Below are 24882 nucleotides of genomic sequence, written 5' to 3'. Positions count from 1 at the left end.
TGGAAGAACCTCCTGAGTACATGCTTGCATTCACTTAGATGGGATGACTCATTCGTGTGCGCTCGCATACAATGAGATGGTAGGGCTCATCGCGAGCACTAAAGCAACAAAGCTGTAGGTGTCACTGACCCCCCCCCCCCCCCCACACACACACATATTGGAGTGGGAGGTTCCTCAGGTGCAATCTTGCAGAAGAGATGGTAGGGCTCCCCTTATGCACAGACAGTAGGGATTCCCAGGTGTAGTGAGATGATATGATTAGCAACAAGCACTAAAACATCACAGTTGTAGGTCTCACTACCCCTAGAAATGGAGACAATGCGGGTGTACTTTTGAGGCAAACATGGTAGAGCTCCAAGCATGCAATCTTGCATGCAGAGACAGAAGGGCTCCCTGCGTGCACTGTTGCATGTACAAAGGTAGGTAGTGCTCTCCGCGTGCCCTTTCTTATACACAGAATTGGCAGGGCTCTGCGAGTGCACTTCTGCATGCACAGAGATGTAAAGATCCTGCGCGCACTCTTGCACGCTGAGAGGTGGCAGGGGCCACGCGCGCACAGATGTGGAAGGGGCCACGCGCGCACAGATGTGGAAGGAGCCCCGCGCGCACTACTGCTCGCACAGAGGTGGCAGGGACTCCGCGCGCACCACTGCTCGCACAGGAAGGTGGCAGGGACCCTGCACGCACAGAGATGGAAAGGCCCCGCGCGCACAGAGAGGTGGCAGGGACCCCGCGCGCACTCCGAGCACAAGGAGGCGCGGCGGAAGGTAATCGCCTTGGCAGACTGCCGGGCTCGGTGCGGAAACATTCAGTCACAGGGCTTTATTCCTTCACATATCGCTCCAGGCCCCGCGGGAGCTGAAATCCAATCTCCTCGCCCAGTCACGGGGGGAAGTGGGTCGGGGAGGGCTCCTAATGAGACCGTATTAATATAACGCACGCAGTGTGAGGTGCCACCGGGCCCGTCTCAGCTAATGAGCGCGGAGCCCGCAGTCTGCGCTGCCCGACAAGGCACCAGCTGCCGCCCGCCGGGCGCACGAGCGCTGTGGAGGGGGCTAACGGGCAGAAAGCACCGGGGGTGTGAGGAATGCAAGGAGGTGGCAGCAGAATGTACGAGGGTAGGGCGGAGGAATGGGGGCAGAATGTGCTGGGAGGAAAGGGTGGCAGACTATGAGGCGCGACGTATAAAGGGGGCAGACTATCAGGAGGGGGCTGCATGTGAAGGGGAGGACCATCCGATAAGGATGGCAGACTGTACCCTGGGTGGAGGAGTCGGGGAGGCAGAATGTGTGCGAAAACGGAGCAGAGTGTTAAAAATAGCTTTGGACAGAACATTTGGAAAAATAATAGCAAACTGTAGGAGAAGGATGGCAGAATGCATGAGTAAGGAGGGTGACAGACTGGATGAGGGGCAGAATTAAGGGGAAGGAGACAACCTAGGAAAGGATCAGAGGTCCGAGTCCATAAAAAAAAGTCTGGGACCTATGTTCCTGAGCACAATGGGGGTGTGGTAAGAGAGTATGGAAACCGGGTCACAGACATGGATAAAAAGAACTAAATATTCTGTAAAGATTTGGGTGGCCTTTCACCTACAGTTAAATGCACATGATAAACAACACCTTAACCGAAAAACAAACGCAACAAATTTATCTCTGAGAAATGCATTTTCCTGGTAAGACAGCTCGGTTGGTTAATGCCATCACTTCAGATGGCTGTAACCGGAGAGTCACTGATTTCAATCCCAGTGAATGCACTGGGGTATATATATATATATCTAAGAGGTCCAAAACCTTTGCCAGATAGCACTGAATATATTAGTTTTAAAAATGTATTACATATAGTAAAATGACACATTCCTGATTCTATCTATTAAAGCCTATACTAGCTCCCAAGCAGCCTGGAGATTTGGTGTATAACCAACTACACAGACCCACATTTCTTTCAGGTAGCAGGCACCTTGGAGAGAAGGTTTACTTCTTATTGGTCTCTCCTTTCATGTCATGCTGGAGGAGTCCCATGTTCTACCCTTTCAGACTTCGGCAACTCAACCGTGCAGGAAAGTTTTTTTATTTTTTTATTTTCTTTATATTTAATTTAAAGGGTGGGGACTGTTTTGTTCAAACTAAAGCTTGGGAATGTCATTTCCCGGTACCTTGCCCACTAAAAACTCTGGATAGGATAGTAAAATATGTCGGTGGCAGAATAATGGCACAATGCATGATAGTGCAAGCTATTAGATTGTATGAGAAGGTGGTACAGCATATGCGGTGATGAGGCACTGTATGGGAACAAGCTGGCAAAACGTGGCAGTGAACAGGTGGCTGAACCTAAGAGACCTGAATCTAGGGGGGTGGGTAGAAAAGGCCGATGCAGGCACCTACTGACGTGATCGACCAAACCTACCCTGGTAAGTATACATGTTTACAACTATGTACACGTGTAAAGTAACTTGTTTGAGTGGCTGTCTGTGTGTTTTGTTCTTCCTACTATGGGTGTTTATCTGCAAGTTTGTGTCTTTATAAAAGTATGTACTTGTATGTCTCTGTGCCTACCGATTTCTGTCTGCCTGTGTTTACGTTTAGGAGTCTCTGTATCCTTGAATCCATGTTAACAATGACTCCATGTCTTTGTACAAGTCTACATCTATACATATGTTTATTTTATGAGGTAGTGAGAGAAAATTCCTGCATCAGTTGCTTGCTCCGACCTTCTTCTTCTTAACGTTATTTGCCTGCAAGAGCTTACAATTGAAGTTATTTGCGATACATACTTCACCTATGCCGATGCTCCCCCCCACCCCTTTCACCCCTTCCCAAAAAAAATGTTTTACAAGGCTCCTAGACTCATTCACTTGATGGTGGAATAACGTACAGCATGTGCATCTAGAACATAATCATGCTGCAAAGTGCAGAAAAGACAATATAAGCAGAATGTTTCCATGTTCCGCTGTTCTATAGGATCAGCAGGTCTCTCTACCCCAAGGCCCTAATGAGGTTGATCATGTGACATTTACAGAGGGCACCAGGATCACGCAAGTGGTGGCAAGGAGCGCCAATTAACAAACAGATTCCCCCTTCAAAATGAATAGTTAGCATTCTTTAGAGAAAGATGCAGGAAGACGGACAGGAATAATTTACTGCACTTGTAAAACAGATTTATTCCGCAATTTATCAAATACAACCGGTTATGTAATTGGATACACAACAAAACACGGCTGCCTATAATTGCACTAAAAAGGCATTTCCATTAGTGGGCACTGTGTAGGTACTCTTCGCTTTTGAGGGGGAAGTCCAGTGTGGGCTGGGATATTCCTCCTCCCCGCTTCTATGAACGCCACAGACCAACGCTGGATGCAAAATCACTCTGGGTGTATAGAATCGGCTCTTGTAGTGGGAGGAGGTATTTTACACCTCTTATTGCGGGGCTGGCATCAGCCACAGCCATGCTTGTGATGAGCAGAAAGAGCTGTAATGTGAAATCAGGTCTGCCAACGAGTCTGCGATCCAGCCACAGGGCCAAATGGGACACTCTGCCGGTTCTCTAGGCGATCGATATGAGGTTGGCTGTGCTTGGTTCGGTCTGCTATCAGTGCTAGCAAAAATCGATTTAACCACCGCCCTTTTTATAACTACGTCTCACGGTTATTAATATAACCCCCGGCGATTTGGTCATTAGCGCCAAGACTTCTCATGCTCACTCCGCGACACCCAAGCGCCGGGGACTTGTCAGCGTCATTTATCTCTGACATCATCCATCAACAGTTGCCATGGCAACGCTTGCAATTCAATGCCCGAGGATCCCGCCTTCCGCCATCTATCCATCAGCGGTTCTGCAAAGTTATCATGACGAGAGAACATGTATTCTGTTGGAGAGGGTTTGTTGGGTGATGAGAGAATAATCGTTGCCTTCCATAACAGCAAGACAGCTCTGCAGTGCAACGAGTGCACCGATTCACACTCACCCACGCCCTCTTACACTGATCCAAGAGCCCCCCTGCGTCCATGCACCCTGATCCAAGGGAACCTCGCAAGTGCTCTTATGCAACGATCCAACAGGTTGCGTCACCTACTGATCCATGGGCCCCTGGTATCTTCTCATCCCCCAAGGACCCTCACATACAGAACCAAGGAACCATGTCCGTGCACTCACACAGGATTCTCTGGTCACTCACACCCCATTTGTTGATCCCCAGGTCTGCGGCACACGTGCACCTGGTAGCCCAGGACTGACAGCAAGCTAGAGTCTTTTGTGCACACCGAGTCTTCACTTACACTCTTTGGACATGCCCACTTCGAAGCACTTCTGCAGCCGGCAGTACTGGCAGCGGTTCCGCGTCACCTTGTTGATGATACACGTCTTGTCCCGGTGGCAGGTGTACACCATGTTCTTCTGGATGCTTCTCCGGAAGAAACCCTAAAAAGTGGACACAGGAGTGTTTACTCAGACGGCACAGCGAGGGAAACCCTAGTGCACATAAAACACTTCTCTTCATGTCGAGGTTTTCAGACACCAGGATTCCAGAACTAACCCAATGTGTGAAAATCATCATACTTAATCTACGGTTCCTGCGGCCATGGCCATGCAGTACTGCGGTATTATAAGTAGAAAAGTTACATGGACAAGCTTACAAACCTGATGGTAGAAAACCAAAACTTGAAGAAAGTGGTCACAGTAGTGCGGCGTTGTGGGCTCACAGTCAACTCATGAGTCGGACAGACTTCATCTTATTATATCTGCCCAACATTTTTAAGGAATTTGCATTTTATATTGTTTTTCAAGATTCCAGCCACTAGATGGCGAAATCGTGTCCACTATGTACGTCCAGAATAGTCTCAATATGCAAAAAATGTATTATGCGGACTAGACTGGGAGTTTGTTAATGGTTAAACAACTAAGCCAGACTCTAGGGAATTGCCATGTATCCCCACACTTGGAAGGACAATGGGAAGCACAAAGCAAGCTCTTCTGGTTAATTAGCACAGGACTGCAAACAGTTTCCCGACTACGGAATTGATTACTCTATGTATAATTGCCCCAATAAGGCGATCAATAAAATGATTGGAGATGTGAGATAATGACTCGGACATTTTTAACACCATAGCTTGATGGAATGATGCACTTACTGCAGGTGGTAGGTGAGTAGCGGGTTGAAGGCCAAATGTTTGAATCTCACTGGGGTAGATACTCAACCTTTCATTTCTTCCGAGTTAGCTAGAATAAGTACCGAAGGGATGTTCACTGGTAACGGCCATTACTAAAGCAGCAGGACCACATTTAGGCTGCGGTGTGCCCTATGTGAATGGGCGTACACATCGCACGATACTATTTGTTATGGGCGGCTCACAAGCTTGCCCCCGCCCTTCAATGTTCCTCTCTTCCCAAAGTACTGAACTCTTGGTGAGAGGGCGTAATCAGCAACAGCGCCGTGGGAAGAGATGGAGAGCAAAAGGACGGACATACAAGGAAGGAAATAAGAGCATGGTTGAGAAAAGGTTAAAGAAAAAGAGTAACAGGAAGAAAAGGACTGGGGAGATAAAATAACAAGCAAAGAAAGAAAATCAGTACGAAAAAGAGCAAAAGAAAACACGCAGGTTGACAAAAGGGGAAAAACGAGAAACGAAGACTTTGGAGACGAATTAAAAGAAAACATAGAAAGTGGATACAACAGGACAGCAACAGTAACACAACGAGGGAGTATGCCACACTATACACGTGTGCATTTGTAAATCGACTGGATGAGTTTAATTAAACAAGCATGAAAAGTCAGAGTGACGCCGAAGGGGCAGAGTTCGTATAAAAACACCCAGCATGACTAGTGCTGATTTATAAATACAGGAAGCGTCATGCGGAGGGCGCAGGAGTCACAGTACACTAATGCTGACATCAGCCTGGGTGGCCAATATACAGCGCGCTGCAGCTTTTCCACTGCAGATTCAGCTGAGCACAACATCCTCTGTTAGGAAACAGAGCGGCATTCCCCACTTGTCGCCCCCTACACATGCATTCTGCTCGTATTCTTCGCTGGTGATGAGGGCAAACAACTAGAAAAAGGCAACTAGCACAACAGAAACAGAGGCTCGCAGGGAACGGACACTGGCAATTGACAAGCTCGCCCGGGACATCTAGGTCAAGGCCTGGGACATATTTCAAATTCTCACAGGGCCTAACTCCAGTTTAGGATGAGCCAGGCCCAATCACTGGCCAGCCAGTCCACCCCCCAAAGGCTGATTTGCACAATCAGAAGTGGGGGGGGGGGGGGGGGGGGGGGGGGGGTTGGGGGGAGGGGTGGGGTTATTAAAAAGGAACGGCGGGGCTATGTCTGCTACAAATGCCGTTTTTTATATGAGTTGCTTTAAAGTGGGCGTTGGCCACACCCAATGACTATTTCTCTCTCACCTCGTGCGGTTATATATTTGGTTTATTCCGCCTCCTATGTACTGATTGCACCCAAACTCAAAAGCACACATTATCCCATTTTAAAATCTTTAGGTCATCCATGCAATGTACACAGAACATATTCAGTTTTTTTGTTTTCTTTGGTTCACTGAAGCAGGCTTTTTTCAAATGTTTTAGTTGGCAGTCACATTCTGCCTGCCAGAACGCTTGAAACAGGCCGATAAACAATAGCAACACCAACAGGCGTGGCTTCAATGTGTCAACACATACACGCACTGATACTATTAGCATACGTTCACACAACAAAGCCAGACCTATTGGTTTTGTCTTATTTTTTATCAATTCTTTATTAAACTTTATAAGCAAATACAAATCAAATTATTCAATGGTTATATAAAATATACATCAAATATAAAAAAAAAAGTGCACTAATTAAGGAATTCACTTAATCATTCTATATTAAATAATAAAAAGAAAAAGGAAAAGAAAATACATGACAAATTATTAAGAAACATTTAGATAATTTTCCAATTCAAGTAAACTTTAACAAAATGTATATAAAAAAAGGGAAAAAAACAGAATATCAATATTTTGTAAAGGAAAATATCGATTAAATTACAAGAAACTTATCAGTTTGATGAACAGAATCTAAGAGAAAATGAAAAACAAAAAATGAGAGTTTCCTCAAAGAATCATCATAACAAGATAAAAGAGAACACACCTATTCTAGAGAAGAGCTCCAGATATTGTCAAATTGTTTTAAGTTGTCATTTAATTTGTATATAATTCTTTCAAACTGCGCAATGTCAAACATACCTTTTAACCAGGATTGGATTGTTGGTAAAATATTAGATTTCCAGAAACGTTATATATTAACTTTTGCCAGGGTAATTGCCGTAGATAACCATCTGAACATTTGTGGCATAACCCCACCCATTCCGGAAGTATCATGTAATAAACAACAATCAGGGTGATTAAGAACATTTTTACCTAATATTTTGTCTCAAATACTTTATTTGTGTCCAAAATTGTTTAATTTCGGAACATTCCCATAGAACATGTACAATATCACAATTAGATTGATGACATCTCCAGCAATCAGAAATTGGACTAAGTTTAGCTGAATAGAGTTTAGAAGGTGATCAATGCAATCGATGAAGTATTTTAAAGTAATTACATTTTAATCTTGCATCACGGAGTCCCTGATTATAATTTTACAAAACTTTAGCCTGACACGAACCTTTGAGATTCCTCAATACACATATATAATGAGCAATAGATTATTGCATTATAGGATCTATAGGCAAGTCTATTTCGGAATTTAAAATAGATGAGATCAGAATAAAATTATTAAATTGTGATTTTGGAAGTTTATACGTCTCTTGCAAACGTGAGAAGGATCTCAGAGAATTATTTTGTGTATGTAAGTCCAATAGGGTATTCATTTTATGATTTCTCCAGACGAACCAATTAAGCTCTTTACCTTTATAGAGAATTGCAGAGTTATTCCAAATTGGGGCATTTAAGTGAACATAGGCGTTACATTTTATGATTTTATGAGCCTTCTGCCATGCTAGTTGGGAGGAGTAGATAATTGGATTTGAGGATTGTGAATATTTTGGACACTTGGTATAATAAATAGCCACAGGAGTAGTAGTTTTCAATAGGGACGGTTCCATTTTCACCCATAGGGGAATGTAACAGATTATGGATATCATATATGTTGAGTGTGATAATTGTTGGGCTATCCAATAATTTTCCAAATGTGGAAGTCTTAAGCCTGCTTTTAAAGAGGAGGGATGTAGTTTTGAACTACTTATACGAGGATTTTGTCCTCCCCAAATAAAACTGGTTATTAGAGATGAAGTACTTTTGAAGAAATTAGAAGTAATTGGGAGTAATAACATACTGAACACATAATTGAATTTTGGGATTGTATTCATTTTTATAATCTGTACTCTACCCCATAAAGAGATCCATTTGAGACCATCTTATGAAATCTAATCTATAATAGGATTCAAATTGTCCATCACAACATTCTTCAGTCCAGTATTAAGTAGGACCCCAAGATATTTAAGATGTGAAGATTTCCAATTAAATGGGAAATTACCTAGTGAGATTGGTGTAGTATTATTGTTCATTGGTAAAGCTTCACATTTGGACCAATTGATCTTGTAACCGGAGAATGTTGAAAATCGATTTAATAGAGTGATCAAGGTTGTAACCAAAGAATCCTGGTTAGATATTGTTAGTAATATATCATCTGCATAATAAAAAGCTTTTACCTCTCCCGCTGGGGTAACAATACATTGTATATTAACGTTCTGTCTAATCGCAATAGCTAAAGGTTCTAAAGCAATGAGAAACAACAGAGGAAGTGGGCATCCATATCTGGTACCAAGAAGAATTTTAAAGTAGGATGATGTGAAACCATTAAAAGTAATCGCAGCAGTTGGGGATTGATACATTCCTTCAGTTAAAATAATAAAATCTGTACCAATACCCATTCTATTCATGGTTCGAAACAAATATCCCCATTCCACTCTATCAAAAGCTTTTTCTGCATCTAGGGACAATATAAAATTTTCTTCTATTTTTGTTGCCATAATAGGTGTAGAATTGTTCGAAGATGGTTTGAAGAGGAACGAGACGGAACAAAACCGACTTGAGATGGATGGATTAGTGATGTCATGACTGAATTTAAGTGAGTCGCAAGTATTGTAGCCAGAATTTTAATATCAGAGTATTAATGAGATAGGTCTGCAACTAGCGCATTCTAGTGGGTCTTTACTAGGTTTAAGAATTACAGTAACGTGCTCGTAAAAATTCTGGAGAAAATTGTCCTTTTTTTAAGGGCTTCATTAAAGAAGTTTTGCAGGAGTGGGATTATGTGAGCTTTTGCAATTTTATAAAATTCGATAGGAAAGCCATCCTCCCCGGATGCTTTTTTGTAGCTAAACAATCAATAGCTTTTGTAATTTCTTCTGTAATGTGCCCTTCCAGACTAATTCTTTGTTCTTGGGTTAATTTTGGGATTTTTAAGTTAGTAAAAAAGTCATCTTCCTCTTTAGTATTATCACAATTCAATGATGTATAAAGTGTTTCATAATAGTTCTGGAATTGTGCCAGTATATCTGTTGGTTGTGTAAGTACATAATTAGAAGAGTTTTTAATAGCAGATATCGTTCTAGAGGATTCCTGTTGCCGTAATTGGTATGCTAGAAGTCTTCCAGCTTTCTCCCCCCTTTCATAATTACATTGGCAAATTAAAAATAGACATTTTTCTGTGTGAGAAATATACAAATTATTGCATTTGACTGAAAGTAATTTTTTTTAAATCTCTGGCGATTCGTTTTTACTATACTTATTTGAGAGTAACATTACCTCTTTTTCCAATAATACCCTTTTACTATTCAGTTGTTTTTTAAGAATATGAGTCTCTCATAATCATTTCTCTAATGACTGCTTTACCAGCACCCCAAAGTATACCAGCATCTGTAACTGAGTCCCTATTTTCATCAAGAAATTGTTCAACGTGTTGACATAAGTTTAATTTGACTTGAGGTGTTTTATATGAAGAAGTATTGAATCTCCTATTAGGTTTAGGAGCCTGTGTTAATCCAATATTAACATGTAAATCTACTAAATCATGGTCTGAAAGGCTGCATGGAGTAATTCCTGTATGTGATACAGATTGCAACATTGTAGACGAAGGTAAAAAAGAATCTATTCTAGAACAAATTAAATGTGGACAAGATGTAAATGTGTGTTCTTTGTCATTTGGGTGTAATAAACACCATTGTTCCTGCAATGCAAAATCCTCTATAAGATCCTTTAAGATAGGTCTGTCACTTGTATGGTAAATGTCTGGTTTGCCAAATCTATTAATGAATGGATCTATAGTAACATTCCAACCTCTCCCAATTATTACTCGAGTAGGTCCAAAAGAAGATAGTAATCTACTAATCTTAGAAATAAAGATCGTTTTGGAATCATTGGGTGCGTATATCATGCCTATAATCATGAATTAATTCCCAATACGAACTTTAACAAATGCATATCTGCCATCATCTTCTAATCATGTTTGAATAATCTTATATGGTAAGTTTTTGTGAAAAAGAACAGCTACCCCACATTTGCGGATAGGTGTATCAACATTATTAGAATTATTCTGGGTTATACTCGCACGTATAACTTGACCAATCCAATCTCTCTTAAATTTATCACTTTCAGATTCATTAAGATGAGTTTCCTGCAATAAAGCAATATCTGGTTTATGTTGTCTGAGAAAGTTAATTATCTTCTTTCTCTTAATAAAATGTGTCAAACCATTAACATTCAGAGAAATAACATTCAAGGGTTTCAGCCTATTGATTGACATATGTAGGCTAAAAGAATTATATAAATCCAAATTACAGTGGAATGAGAGGAGATAAAAGGAAGATAGGAGATAAGGTTAAGACTGTATGTTTCCAAGTATGTCAGTGTATATGAATGACGTGAATAGAATATAAAATGTTTAAATTTTTGTAATATATTAAAATAAGGAATGATTATTTATAAATATGGTCAATTTAAAATAATTGTCCAACACTAGAGATAAGACAATTCGTACACTTAAACCACTAAAACTTTAAAATGGAAAGAAAAAAACAATAAGTGTCTCGGAGACATGAGCAAAGAAGAGGGTATTAGTACTATTTCGAGTATAAACAATAAAATATCGGATAGCTTATATAAACATAATTATAAATGAAAAATATGGAGAGTAGAGAGACGATATAAGTTAAGGAGGATAGAGAGAGTATCATCATACGTAATTGATACTTCAATCTTGATCAAGGTTTCAAAGGTGATCTAGATTTGTCCCTTGGGTGATATTTTTTTTAGGTTTCAAAGGTGATCTAGATTTGTCCCTTGGGTGATATTTTTTTTCCTGTAAGTTTTCCACCATGTGACAAGTGATGTTGAATAGACTCCCATTCTCCCTGATCCGCATCATCCAGCGTGTTAGATGGAGGAGATTCTTTTGTTGGTGAAGGAGAAGAAGTCTTATGTTCCATCTCAGAGTCCCTGTCATCTAAATCATTAAAAAAAGATTCCAAGTCATGAGGATCTAAGTATTCCCTTGGTTTTCCCTTGAAAAGTTATAATCACAGTAGCCGGTTCCAGAAGGCCATACTTTAGGTCATTCTTCTTCAATCTAGCGCATAGATTAAAAAATTGTTTTCTTTTGAGGTTAGTGGGTGCTGAGAAGTCTGCTGTGAGGATTACTTGCGATTTTGCATCCTCGTATGGACCATGTTTTTTTGCTGCCATGATAATTTGACGAGTTTGTTGGGGTCGTAAACAACAGGCAAGAATATGTTGAGGTCTGGTAGAGTGGCCCATTCCACGTGTTCTGACACGATGAGCTCTCTGAGATTCCAAAGGCGCTGTGAAGGTGATGTTAGTCAGAGCTGGGATTAAAGTGGTCAGAAAATGTAATATATTATATTTCTCTGCTTGTTCTGGAAGACCTATAATTCTAAGGTTGTTCCTTCTACTTCGATCCTCTAAATCAATCATCTTTTGTTGTAAAAACCAAATATCCTGACCTGTATCAGGTGTCTCGTCTAGACGAGATTCAGTATTTGTAATCCGACTGTCCATTGACTGTATGCGGGACTGAAATTTGGTAACATCATTCCTCAGCCCCTGATCTTCCATAGTGTTAGTAGAAACTTTGGTGTCCAAAGTCGCAATAGAAGATTTTATGTCTAACAATTCTTTCAAAATTGTATCCATAGCTGCTGAGGGTAGCTCAGTAGGATCTGCCATATTCCCTATAGAATCAGTGGCGTCAGGATGTGATAATAAAGCTGCACTGTATGACAATTGCCTTACTACTTTGGGATCGAACATATGGATTAGATCAGTTATGTTCCAAAGTTCCATTTATAATGGGTGTCTAGTCACTTGATAATTAAATTCTAACAACAAAAACCTTGATTACAAGCACTGGTATACCTTCATTACAGCGTATATTCCATTAATAAAAAATAAGATCCAGCTCAATGACTTGTTATATTTAAGCATAAAGACTTTAAAAGAAGGAATGAACAATAAGGTATTTTGATTTCCATCTTCTTATGCAAGTATAATAACCACCATGTAGATTGCAATCAGCTCTTGCTAGAGTTATGTGAATTTTAGGAAACCATGCATTTGCTATTTTTGCATTTTCTAGATAAAGTTGGTACTGTTCAATATAATGAGGTAGAAAACGGTTGCTTTTTCCTGATTTTGCGAGGCCTAGCATGTGCTACCTCGTCGTCTTCCGTGATGTGTTACAGTGCAATGTAATCTGTCTAATAGTGAAAAAGGAGAAAGAGAAAAAAAGGCGTACAAAGTTATTGAAAGTGAATTCAATGCGTAGTACCGCAATGTACAACGTGTACGCGTTTGTAATGTACCACTAGGTTGTGCGCATGATTTCTTGCCGTATTCCACTTCGCGTTACATATTAATGTAATCAGGGACGTCGGAGGTTGTCAAAAAGCATTTTGTGGCATTTCCGAAGTTAAGCGGTGTTGCAAAGTTAGTACCGCTCACATTTTAATGTTCTGAAAAAAGCATTCCGTACCAGTCAGGGTTTTAGATAAAGTTCACGCTGGTCGATATGTCTTTCATCAATTGATTCAATTCTAGATTGTGTTGATCATTCACCTTGAATCCTGCTCCATCCTGTTGATTTCCGACGTGTATTCCTCCACCTTCCAAGTAAGTAAAGGTCGGAGAAGTGTCATTCGGCCTGTCTCCTCGTCTCTGCTCATTTATGCTCTAAGAAAGAGCAGCCATCTTCCACGGCACCTGGCTCTGTCCCTTCCTCCCCCCCCTTATTGGCTTTGTCAATGCTTCTTAAGATGGTGTAAAAAAAAAAATACAGAAATGGGTTCTACACAGTAACTCAAAGTTGCAGCTCATCCAAATGACGGCAACTAACACAGGCTAATCTAAAGCTGTCAACTACAATAGACAGGGCCAGAGACTGTCAGGAACAAAACAGACCTGTCCAGCAAGGACACCAGCCACAGCACTGCCAGGTTCAAGATGACCAGTAACCAAAGGATTAACTCACAAGAGGCTAAAGAACTGCAGGTAGCTGGCAATATAAAAGCAAGACTGGCACAACATGTTCAACAATAGGGCCCGACGTAAACAGTTAAAGCACAGACTAGTTTATTTTTAGACTCCGTACGTATGATCTCCAACATTACCAAGCATTCATTTTACCAGTACAAAAACGGACTACACCTTAAATGATTTAATTTCACAAGTGTGGTTGGCACACTGAACATGCCATTCCGATCCTCCCGAAGCATTTCAGTGGATGAATTTTAATCTGTTGATCTTACTTACATTTCAATAGTTTTAGCAGCCACCTTCTGAGCCAGTATTGGAGATCTGGCAAGTACCTGGAGGCTCACTCAGAGAAGAGTATATTTGGGGGTGCCCACATGCTTTATATCGCAGTGGTGAAAAATCAAGCAAGGTGTAGAAACATACCAAATGTATTTGAATGTTAAAACCTTCCAAATGAGAGTAAAATTACTTATGGTACTGTATAACCCAGAATGCAGTGGGAGCAACTATGTCCAGTGTGTGAATCATAAATTGTGAAAAAACACATCTAAAATGATGCTGCTACAGCAATTATGAGTCATATTTTAAGTCCGCTAAAAAACAAAACAGCAACTAAAATAAAACCCTCAACCTAAGATTCTTTGCAGTAACAACTTTTAAAAGTGATGTAATACGAATGATAGCACAGCTTGATTTAAGAGAAACTGAAATGAAAACGAATGACTTATAAAGTGGATTACAGAGTAATTTACGAAGGTGTTTAAGCAATATGATTGGGTTGTCCATCTTCCCATAAGAACATTCACGTACAACTCACAAAAACTGATACAATTCACCTGGCATAGGAACATACCTTCACAAGCCAAATCACACGCAGTCTGTGATGTGATGGACACTTCGGTGCCACTTGTGGCGTGTGCCATGAACTACCAAAGGAGATGCCATGTCAATGGGCTATCACTGGGTTACACAAAGAGCAATAACTCAACGTTATGACTTCCAGCTGAACTCCACTTTAATCCATCCAATGAACTTCACTCATTCAAACCTAATACGTCTGCAATAATTTCCCTTTTATCCATTCCCAATCCTGGAAAAATCAGACTTTACACACTATCCAGAAGGACACCTGCTATTTTCACTTGAGAAACCATCATTGCGGGGCTATGTTCCAAACTGAATCCTTTACACACTTTCAAGACTCTGCTTGCTGTGGAGTACTTTTGTTCTACCCGAGTGTGCCATTTTCTTTTATGGTTTATTCTTACTTCTAGACAGACATACTCCTTTAATACATCCAGCTTTCCCATTTGAGAACGTATTGCGTGCTAACACTTTATGCTGATATTGAATTATTTAGAGAATTATTTCAAGGCATGCAATTGGGAGTGCTCCAAGACGCCCACCACCCACAGAATATGTCGCAGTGAACATACCGTGAAAAAAGGAGCAGGAGGTTTGTGTGGTGTTTCTTGGATGGCTCCGAACTGGCCTACTTTCTGTTTCTGTATGTCAAATCCTGTCCTGTTAAGACTGCCTGGTAGAGATTGGGTAAGGCCTAAAATTGTCAACAAAGTTTCTTTTGTTGCAGACTGTCCTGGGTCTAACAGAGCGGTCAGCAGGTAAAGTGTATTGGATCGAGATAACTTTATTTCCAGCTAAAAAGACCCTTAAGGTCAACAATGAAGGCACACAACAAAATGCGGCAAAGTCCCCAGGCGGAGTCTTTAATAACTAAAGCAGAGATTAGCATAAAATGGCGAGAGCAACAAAAACCGAGACAAATACAAATTGTCAACAAACAAGGTAGCACAAGTTGGTACCAAAAAATACAACCATTTGTAATGCAATGGGTCTCACGTTTGCTATAGTAAGAGCTACTAGCTTTGTCAATTCCTAACTGGACTTTTCTTGCCACAAATTTAAAATGAAAAGTGAAAGAGTTGACATAAGCAGGTTGATTCAAAGTGTCTCGGCCGCCATCAGTGCAAAGGAGATACAAAAGGAAAAAAAAAGTTCGCTCGCAGTCAAATGTGTCGGCAAACTTTCTATTTTCCATGTAATAGGGTCGGTGTCCAAGGAGGTAACAAAACCGCTCCAAGGAGGGACAAACGTAAAGCCAATGATAAGATGATTTTTGAAAGGCAAGTCCATAAACAAGTGATAGTGATAGGCGTGCAGTGGGTGTGGTTAAAAGCCCACAGATAGATTACAACACGTCAGATCACTTGCACGCTCGACCTAAAAAGGATAAAAAAAGGAAGACTGGCTAAAGAATGCAAACAACCAACACATGCAGTGATCTCAGACAGACTACATGAAAACTACTAAATATTAATGGGTGATTTCAGTTTATGCTTCAACAGAGTTCACCTCTGAGGATATTACTTTCCACTCTGAAGGACAACTGCAGAGCAAGGCAACACTTTCAGTCTCTACAGTGTAGAACCAAGACCAGGCAGCAACTGAAAGACCTGTCCGTTTCAATGAAGGGAGGGGAGACGAATCAATACAAAGTTAAGGAGTGTTGCGGAGAAAGATTTTCGGGCTGAAGGCTTCCTCTGAAGAGCATGTTAAGAATGAGGCAGATCTGGACTCATCTTGGGTAGTGTGGCATGGCATGGACGGTACCCAGACTTTTCTGAGTAGAAGACATGGCACTAACTACTTAATATTTCTTTAAGGCAAGTTATCCATTTCTGCAAAGACATGCCGACACCTCTATGCCATCTCTTACACCCTCCTGGTCCTGATGCTTAAGATGGGCCCAAGGGATACAGAAGAACGCCAGCATGCTGTCCCCCTGGCATAATCTGCAGGTCGCAAATACAGCACCAGGTTTATGCATGTACATAATCTGCAGGTCGCAAATACAGCACCAGGCTTGCGCCTGCTTGTGGGCGGCTTCCATTTCAAGCCATCCCCGGGGGCAGTCTGTGTGCACTAAAGCAGAAGTGAACAGATGAGAGGGGTGGGAAGCAGCCACCGTAAAGAGCTGTTCACTTCAGCAGCAGCCTACAGCACTGGACACCACTGCTCCGAGTGAGGAGCCCACCTTCACCTGAACACTGCATCACTACACCAGCTTTTCACATGTGCAGTGCCTCTCACTTGTTCAAGCGTCTTCAGCCGCAAATAGCACGCAGCTGTCTAGAGCTCTGGCCTTCTGCCTATGCAGAGATCTGCCAGTGTGATTTTCCTTTGTGTACAGATATCTTGTACCAGTTATGCCGCCTGTGCAACAATCTTCAGATCTGAGCCTTTCACCAATGCACTTGTATTTATCCATGGCTTCCCGCCTGTACAGGGATCTACAGGTTTGATCTTGTCACGTGATCAGATCTCGCCAATCTACAGCACTATCACTTGTGCCGCTGTCTCCAAATGTTACCATTTAATTGTACAGATACCCAGCGGCAGCCATGTCACCAGTGCAGCATCTACATCAGTGACCATGTCAACAGTGCAGCATCTAAAGATCACCTATGCAGCATCTGCAGATCACCTATCCAGCATCTAAAGCTGTGGCCAGATCACCTGTGCATTATCTACAGCTGGGACCTGATCACCTGTGCAGGTATCAGCTTTGAGACTCACAGCTAGGTATCACCAGCTACCACCTCACCCACGCAGGTGTCTTTAACTGCACATTCACCAGTGCATGGATCTCTTCCTCTCACCTAAGCTGTGCAGACGTGGCTTGCTGCTCCAAACCGGTGCCTAAATCTCTTTCCGACACCTCACCTGCCTCTTGCTGCAAATCCACCAGTGCAGACATCCGTCACCTCACCTGCACAGATGTCAGAAGCTGTGGATAAACCCGTCAGCATCTCATTCTGGTAACTCACCTGCTCAGGTGTCTTTAGCTGCGACCTCACCTGCACAGACATCTCTGCCTGCCACCTCTGTGTCGCAGGCTGACACCATACCTGTGTAAGCACACCTGCTTGCCATCTCACTGAAGCAGGCACCTCGGACTACTACCTCCCCTGACAGGTACCTCGCTGCCAGACTCCCATCCGAGCCATGACATCAACTGCTCTGTACAACAACCATGGTCTGCATCCGGTCCTGCTCTGTAGCAGACCCTGGTCAGGCATAGGAGCCCTCATCTCTAGCTGGGAGAGTGTACTCGAATTTCTCCTAAAGGCTCCCACAAGACAAGAGGGTTGCACTAACAGGGGCTTTGGAAAGTGCAAGGTATCACACTCCGGAGTACTTAAAACAGACTACGAAACAGGTTCCCACCAGGCACTATATTTAGATTCTTAACTTTTCAGGAAACACTGATCGATTCCTCAAGGATGACCATAAAAACCTATAGAGCAATTCATGTCATGAACTAGTTCTAGTGTATATGTCACTTGTTTTACTTCATCTTGCATTCCCAAAGAGCATTTGCTTTTTTCCCCCCTGATAATGCATTTATACAGCTTTATTTCACACAAAATAGGACTCCTGAACAGTGCATTCAGTGACCAGAGTCCACTCTTTGTGTCTGGGTGAATTCAGGCTGTGGGTGGGTGCCCATGCCAGGGCAAAGTGAGAGCTCCGAGCTGTGGCTGAAAGTTCACTGTGCCTGCCAGTCTCTCATGAAGGCATTCAACCTACCTGCACATCCAACTTGGCCACATTTGTTGAAATAGAAACAAAAATGCTGTTTACAGGTGAGGAAAGTGAGCAACTGTGTGTTTGTGTGAGAGAGGGGCATGGAGATGGGGAGGTGACGCAGGGAATTACACGCAGAAGGGCAGAGTGATGACGGCGGAGATGATGTGTGAGATATGCCAATGATGGATTTCAGAAAAATGTTTACAGAAGGAGGCCTTACAAAAGTATGTGACCGGCCGTGATAAGACACTCTGAAGACCACTTTTCTATACACAAACCATTGTAATGTATAATTTAAAATGTCAGAATTGAAACATTTTCAGTTATAATTATTCACACTAAAATCAGTGGTATTCCATATTTAGCTGATACCCCTAACAAGCATTGGCAAAGTCCATGTGTAGGCCTTGTTTAATGAGCATGTTTGTTGTTGTTGTGCGGCATGTCTGGATCCAATAACAGGAAACTCCGAGTGAGACCCCTCAATACTGCTCAGGTAGCATGCGCGCCGTGTGAAGCACAGTTTTAGTTTATATGTTTGAAGCTGTGCCCCCTGTGCTAGGATATCCAGTTACACGTCTTTGCCCGAGCCTTTTCAGAGGCCCTCCAACCCCACCCCACATACACTTTTTTCATCCCACTTAAGCACTGGCCAGTGACATCACCTACCTTGCACCCTTCGCAGGCACTGACTCCATAATGGTACCCGGATGACTTGTCCTGGCACACGAAGCAGGGCTTGTAGATGCGGGGTAGCGGTGGAGGCGAGGGCGGGCTGGGCACAATCTCTTCTGAGCTGGTACTCTGAGTCTCTATTGCTGAGGAGACAAAAGGCCAAAAGGTTACTTATACAAGGGCATATATTATCTACAGTAACACACGGCAAAAGTTGTGATTTATTATTACCACATTCAGTGTAAGATAGCAGCCAGGCCTGCTAGGTCTAGGAAGTTACTAGGTACATTCCGAGTTACTGGGAAACATTCATGAATTATGCCTCCTTCAAGCAGCAATCTGCTGTAATGACAGGATGGATGGAATGGAGTGTTCGGGAGTGGAGTTTCCCTAACTGCATGACAGAATGTCTTCAATTGGAGGAAGGGCTTCAGCCTTGCATTATGAAGAGGGAAGACAAATACTCAAGCCGAATCATGAGGAAAATGGACGAACTATAAATAACCCCGGCCTCTTTTGACCTTTCTGCCAGCGCCCACCAACGTCTCCCCCCCCCCACCCCCCCCCCCCCCCCCCGGCGAATACAGCTGCTGCAGGTCATTCCCTGATGCACGCCAATGACACGACTAAAAATAACACACCTACGCCATATCACTGAGGAGACAACCACCAAAGCTCAAGTTCAAAGCAACGAACAGAGGATGCAATTTCTGCGGCCCAGTCCACAAGACAACTCGCTGGGACAACCAGTGGAGCCAAGTCCCACAGGACACCACATGAATGAAGAGACAACCACTGAAGGCAGGGCCCAACGCACACTTCACTACTGCAGGTCAGTGTCCGCGACAACTACCCTACCTAAACTCCATCAGCTCCATAACTCTACCCCACTGGGTGTTAGACACGATCTACAGAGGTCAAAATAGGGTCTGCCCTACAGGTCATACTATTAACAGAATAGACAGGAGCATATGGGGTGTGAGAAAAGGCAACCCATCAGAAAAAAACGAAACGCAGCGTCTGCAGTGGTGAGGCATTCAGGCCTAAATAAGCCGACTCTTCCACACAAAAATAAAAATAAAAAAAAATTAAAAAAGCCTCTTCCGCCAGTGGGAGTTCCTAAAGAGAGACCAGGGCCTTAAATTCCCCGATAGAGCTGTGTTAATGTCAACTAAGGTGACCAACTCTCATGGGGTCATTGTGGACAATTTTTCAAGTTCTGGACTCTTGTGAGCTACACTAATGCACTCTGGGTCTTGTGGAACTGTTTTTATTCCACCGAATTAGACTAACTTGCATGAAATCGATAATTTGTATGTGGAAATTCAGGACCGGAGGCAGCGTTCTTATTGACCTGGAGGGACGTGGTGGGCTGCACCTCTAAAGATGACAACTACATAAAGAGGCCAAGCAGTGAATGGTCATGAACCATTATCTCTCTCCAACAATAAGTGGGGGGAGAACTGGGCAGGAGTCTTCTCCCGATTCCCAAATGCTTCAGCTATGGTGCCAGACGTTCCAGAAAATTCATTCCAGGGACTTGTCCTGGGCTAAACCCAGAGCCTAGAAGAAGCCGTACCTATCCCTAAAACACAAACCCTGCTGATCATAATGAGGGGGAAATTATATCAGAGGCAAGAAGGCTGCATAATGCTCTTTGTAGAGGCTGCCTGGGAGCCGCAGCTGTGCCAGCACTATCAGCTTTCAGCCTGACCCAGTTCTGCTTCTTCCCGGCTCCGGGCCTCTCTCGGAGCCTCGGCTCAGGAGGCGGGCTGCAAGGAAATGGAGGAATGTAGTTACTTTCAAGCCCAATATGTATATAAGTAGCTCTGCACGGCAGTGCATCGAGGCAGGCCGGGAAGGTAAGATATCCACGTGGATGTAGTAAAAGAGCATCTCGTACATGTCTTAATTGTAGATCCTTGGAGAGACGGCAGACAGCGGGAAACATTTTACTGTGAGAGAGTGGCTGAATATATATATATATTTTTTTTACAAATACCACACAGTAACCTTCACAAGCTATAATGAAATGCTTAGTGTACAAACAAAACCGAATTGTGGTAGGTGTAGGTACGAAACATTGGTAGGGAGCGTGGATTTCTATAATAACGTAAATAAAAAGAAATGCCATGTGAACTCATTGTGGTATCAGGGAAGATCGTACACGGGTCCTCGTTTACAATACAATGGTAATGAAAAAATAGCAGAAAAGACTGAATTACTGCAGGAAAGGACTATTGCACAAACATGTTTTATGTTTTAGGGGTAGTCCCTAGGCCTGAGCGTAGCGAAATTTACACAAAACTACTGAGGTTACGCCATTATGCAACATCATGCAATTTTGGGAAGAAATGTTAACAACAGATGTAGCCTTCAGTTAATTTTTGAATGAGGGCCACGCCTCAAGTAGATTTTTGTATCCATTTGGTTAATTTTTTAGTGTGAAACTATAAATCCAAACGCAAGCAGCAGTGTTCTCAAAGTGAGTAGCAGTTCCTTTAACATGCATGTTCAATGAACATTATATATATTTTTTTTTTTCGCTGAAAGAAGTGACACTATTCCACACAACACACAGTGCAGGTAAGTTCATGTGCACGGTCATGATTGGAATGATGTCCTGCAGTAGTACTTAGTGTGAATCAGTACAGACTAGAGATCAGGTTGTGTTAAAATACATGCTTAATATGTGGTAAAGGAGGTACAGCATTTACATGCGTTGTGGCACATCATCAGGCAAGGCCAAACTATGAAAACAGCAAAGTGTCTAACTACTAGCCAGAGGGCTTACATAAATGAAAGTGCTATGCCTCATTAGCAGGCACATTTTAAGAAGAAGGGACAGGTGAATAATGAAAGGAAAGAGTGGACCAACGTAAATCTAAAATTACTTCTTGAAAGCTTCCTTCACAGGTTAAGCGGTTTTCATTTAACAGATAGAACAGGTAGAAGACACTCGAATCTCATGAAAACACAAGCAAACAACTCGCATTAAACTTTTAATACTTTCCCGTTCAAAAAGCCTCAAAACCACTTATTACTATATAATATAATTGACGGCAGCTGAAAACTGCACTTCTCATATACTCCGTAACTTGCCTGATGAGACTGTTTTCTAAAACTATATCTATAATAAAACAGAACTATTTCATTGACATCATCTATTTCCACCCTTTCCAGCACTATTTGCTTCAAGTGCATTGATCTTGTCATTGCTTCCACCTCACCAAAACTATTATTTATGTTATGCTCACTGTAATACAATTTATTTTCTAATTAAAGATTGATTTCTATTATGCATACATTTGCTGATAGTATAATAGCGGTCAGTCTTTACACTGTAATACACAGCAGCACCCTGTTCTCTATGTCTGGTTTGGGCTCTACAAAAGCTTGATAAATACAAATAAAAGAAACAAGCATTTGCAATGCAATAGGTCTTGCATTTACTTGAGTTGGAGCTATTGCCGTTGCAAATGCATAACTGGACTTGTTTTATCTCATTAATTGGTCAACCCTGCTGCATATTTTGGTCCTTTCTGCCGCATAATTCCAGTGGCCCTGCATGTACCTAAACTAGTAGGCCTACGGGAATACTTATTCAAACAAGGTCCTTAAAACACAAACTACTCCCAGGTGCAAAGCAAAAGTTCCAGCCATAAGAGCTTAAAAATACACTGAATGGTGGGATGGGGTGTTAGATTGGGGTCCCCACTAACCTAGTGTTGGGGCCCAGAGATGACCTAGATAGAAAAAGCACACTGTGGTGAACGTTTTGAAGGTGGTCCTTTTGTTCTAGGACCACCGCAGACTGAGTTATGAGCAAAAATGTTTGTAAAAGGAATGCCCTGCAAAGCATTATGGGTCGAGTTTCCCCACAGATATTGTAGTTTGTTGACTGTAAAGCTCAGAACAGCCCCTAGAGGACACCACAATAAAAGTAGCATTTCTAAGAAACATGGTTATGTATCCTTAGGTAGCCTCTAGATGGCATAACCACATAAAAACAAAATGGCAGAAAGCAATGCAGTGCCAACCATAAATGTAGCCCCTGGAGGACGTAGTGCAATACTTGTTTTCAGGGCTAGCAAGCCTACTGCAATGATATTGCAAACAAGGCCCTTAAAACAAAAACTACTCAGCTGTGAAACAAAAGTTCCAGCCATGAGATAGCTTAAAAAGACACTGAATGGTAGAAGGGGTTATCATTGTGGGTTCCCCGTTAACCTAGTGTGGAGACCCATGGATAATCTACACAGAATGAGAATGTTCTGGTGAACGTTTTGAAGATGGTCCCATTGTCCTGGGACTACCACAGGCAGAGTTATGAGCAAAAATGTTTTGTAAAAAGAATTCCCTGCACAGAATTAACAAGCAACTTTCTAAGATTCTCCAATATTGTAGTATGTTGACTGTAAAGCTAAGAACAGCCCCTAGAGGACACCACAATAACAATGTAACCATATAGTTAGACCCTACAGGGCATAACCACCTAAAAACAGAATGGCAGAAAATAATGCAGTGCAACCATACATTTAGCCCGTAGAGGGTGCAGTGCATTACTCATTTTCAGGGCTAGCAGGCCTACTGCAACGATATTACAAACAAGATCCTTAATCAGAAGCTATTTTCAGCTGTAAAGCACATAAGTTCCAGCCATGGCAGTGCTTAAAAAGACACGGAATGGTGGGAGGGGTTATTTTGGGGCCCCCGTTAACCTAGTGTGAGGACCTAGAGATGACATAGACAGTAAGTGTGTGGTGCTGAATGTTTTGATGGTGGTACCATTGTCGTAGGACCACCACAAGCTGAGTTAAAGGGCAAAAATGCTTTGAAAAAGAATGCTTGGAAAGCATTATGGGGCGAGTTTACAGGAACTAATGAAAGTGATGGCTGTGATATAGGAGTGTTTAAGGCCCACAGAATATATTACAACAGATCAAAAAGCAGGGCGTGCATGCTGCTATGCTCTACCTAAAAACACAGAAAAGCTTAACTCGCCCCATGGCAGTGCAAACCTCCTATGAAAACACTGTTTAAGATCAACTAAATCAGTAGGATTGAGTCGGGGCAATATTTAACGCTTGACATTACAGCGGTACGACTACACAGGTGACTGTCACAAAGTGCTAATTAAAAAATAAAACAAGTTACTATTATCTAAAAACTGAGAAAGAGTACGCGTTACCTGCGTCTCCAGCTATGTGGCGCTGCATGCAAACTCTAGCACTCCGAGTTAGTTAGTCCCGACTTCTGTGCGACACCAGAAGCAGAATATTACACGGGTTGAGGTAGGACATCCCTGTAGTAAGAAGGCTACATGGTCAGCCACCTGACTACACGGCAGGGTCCATGTACCCGGTTAATAGAGGGCGTAGCGCCACAAACAATACACAGGAGCTAGCTGAAGGTGTTCCACCAAAAAATCGGGATAATTCTATAAACCAAACCTCCCTGTGTAGAAAAAACTACCCTATTAACGGGATTACACAATGCTTAACACGAGCGTCATCAACGAAGTGCCAAGAGATCCCGCCAGTGCCAAAGTGACCGCTTCACAGGAAATACTGAATACGTTCACAAGTTCATCGGTAAATAAAAAGTATATAAACTACCTAATAATATAACGAAATTTAAGATTAGTCTTGCTGGGTTAAGACAGTGACACGGGGAAAGCCAGTGTGTTTAGTGCCCAAAAAACAAGTAAATCACGTGTAGTGGCAATGTAACATTCAGGCGATCGCTACGCTACTGAATAGCTGACAAATTACAGGTAAAGACCCTCAAAGGTTGGTTCAGGCCACCCCCTCACAGGGCAGACTGCGCTGTCGAATCCAGCTGGGAAACTATGGACACAGATGACGGACAAGGGGGCATGGAAAAGGCTCGTGCCACTACGGTGGCCCATCCCGCACAAATGCCGTAGCGCAAAAATGGCGCAGGGGAATACATAATACCCTCACGTGACTCTTCATTTACTGCTGGATGGGCGCGCATAAATCGCAAAAGGCCTTTCGCCCACGCCACCTACCGGGGCTCATTACTTTCTCTTTGCTTGTTAAACAAACCCCC

General features: G+C 42.4%; 1 protein-coding gene across 4 annotated transcripts in view; it reads right to left on the bottom strand.

Annotated features, from left to right (window-relative positions):
- The window catches only part of RARA (retinoic acid receptor alpha), a 343208-nt gene that overhangs the window by 21390 nt on the left and 296936 nt on the right, over positions 1 to 24882 (bottom strand). For all 4 annotated transcript variants that reach the window (XM_069237584.1, XM_069237585.1, XM_069237586.1 and 1 more), the window contains 2 exons: positions 18802 to 18950; positions 4272 to 4413 (listed from right to left, as the gene is read on the bottom strand). In XM_069237584.1, coding sequence (XP_069093685.1) covers positions 4272 to 4413; positions 18802 to 18950 — 291 coding nt within the window. The remainder of the gene's footprint in view (positions 1 to 4271; positions 4414 to 18801; positions 18951 to 24882) is intronic.

This window comes from Pleurodeles waltl, chromosome 6 (genome assembly GCF_031143425.1).
Source record: "Pleurodeles waltl isolate 20211129_DDA chromosome 6, aPleWal1.hap1.20221129, whole genome shotgun sequence".
Taxonomy (NCBI): domain Eukaryota; kingdom Metazoa; phylum Chordata; class Amphibia; order Caudata; family Salamandridae; genus Pleurodeles; species Pleurodeles waltl.
The sequence above is the reverse complement of the archived record's forward strand: the minus strand, read 5'-3'. Positions and strand labels throughout refer to the sequence as shown.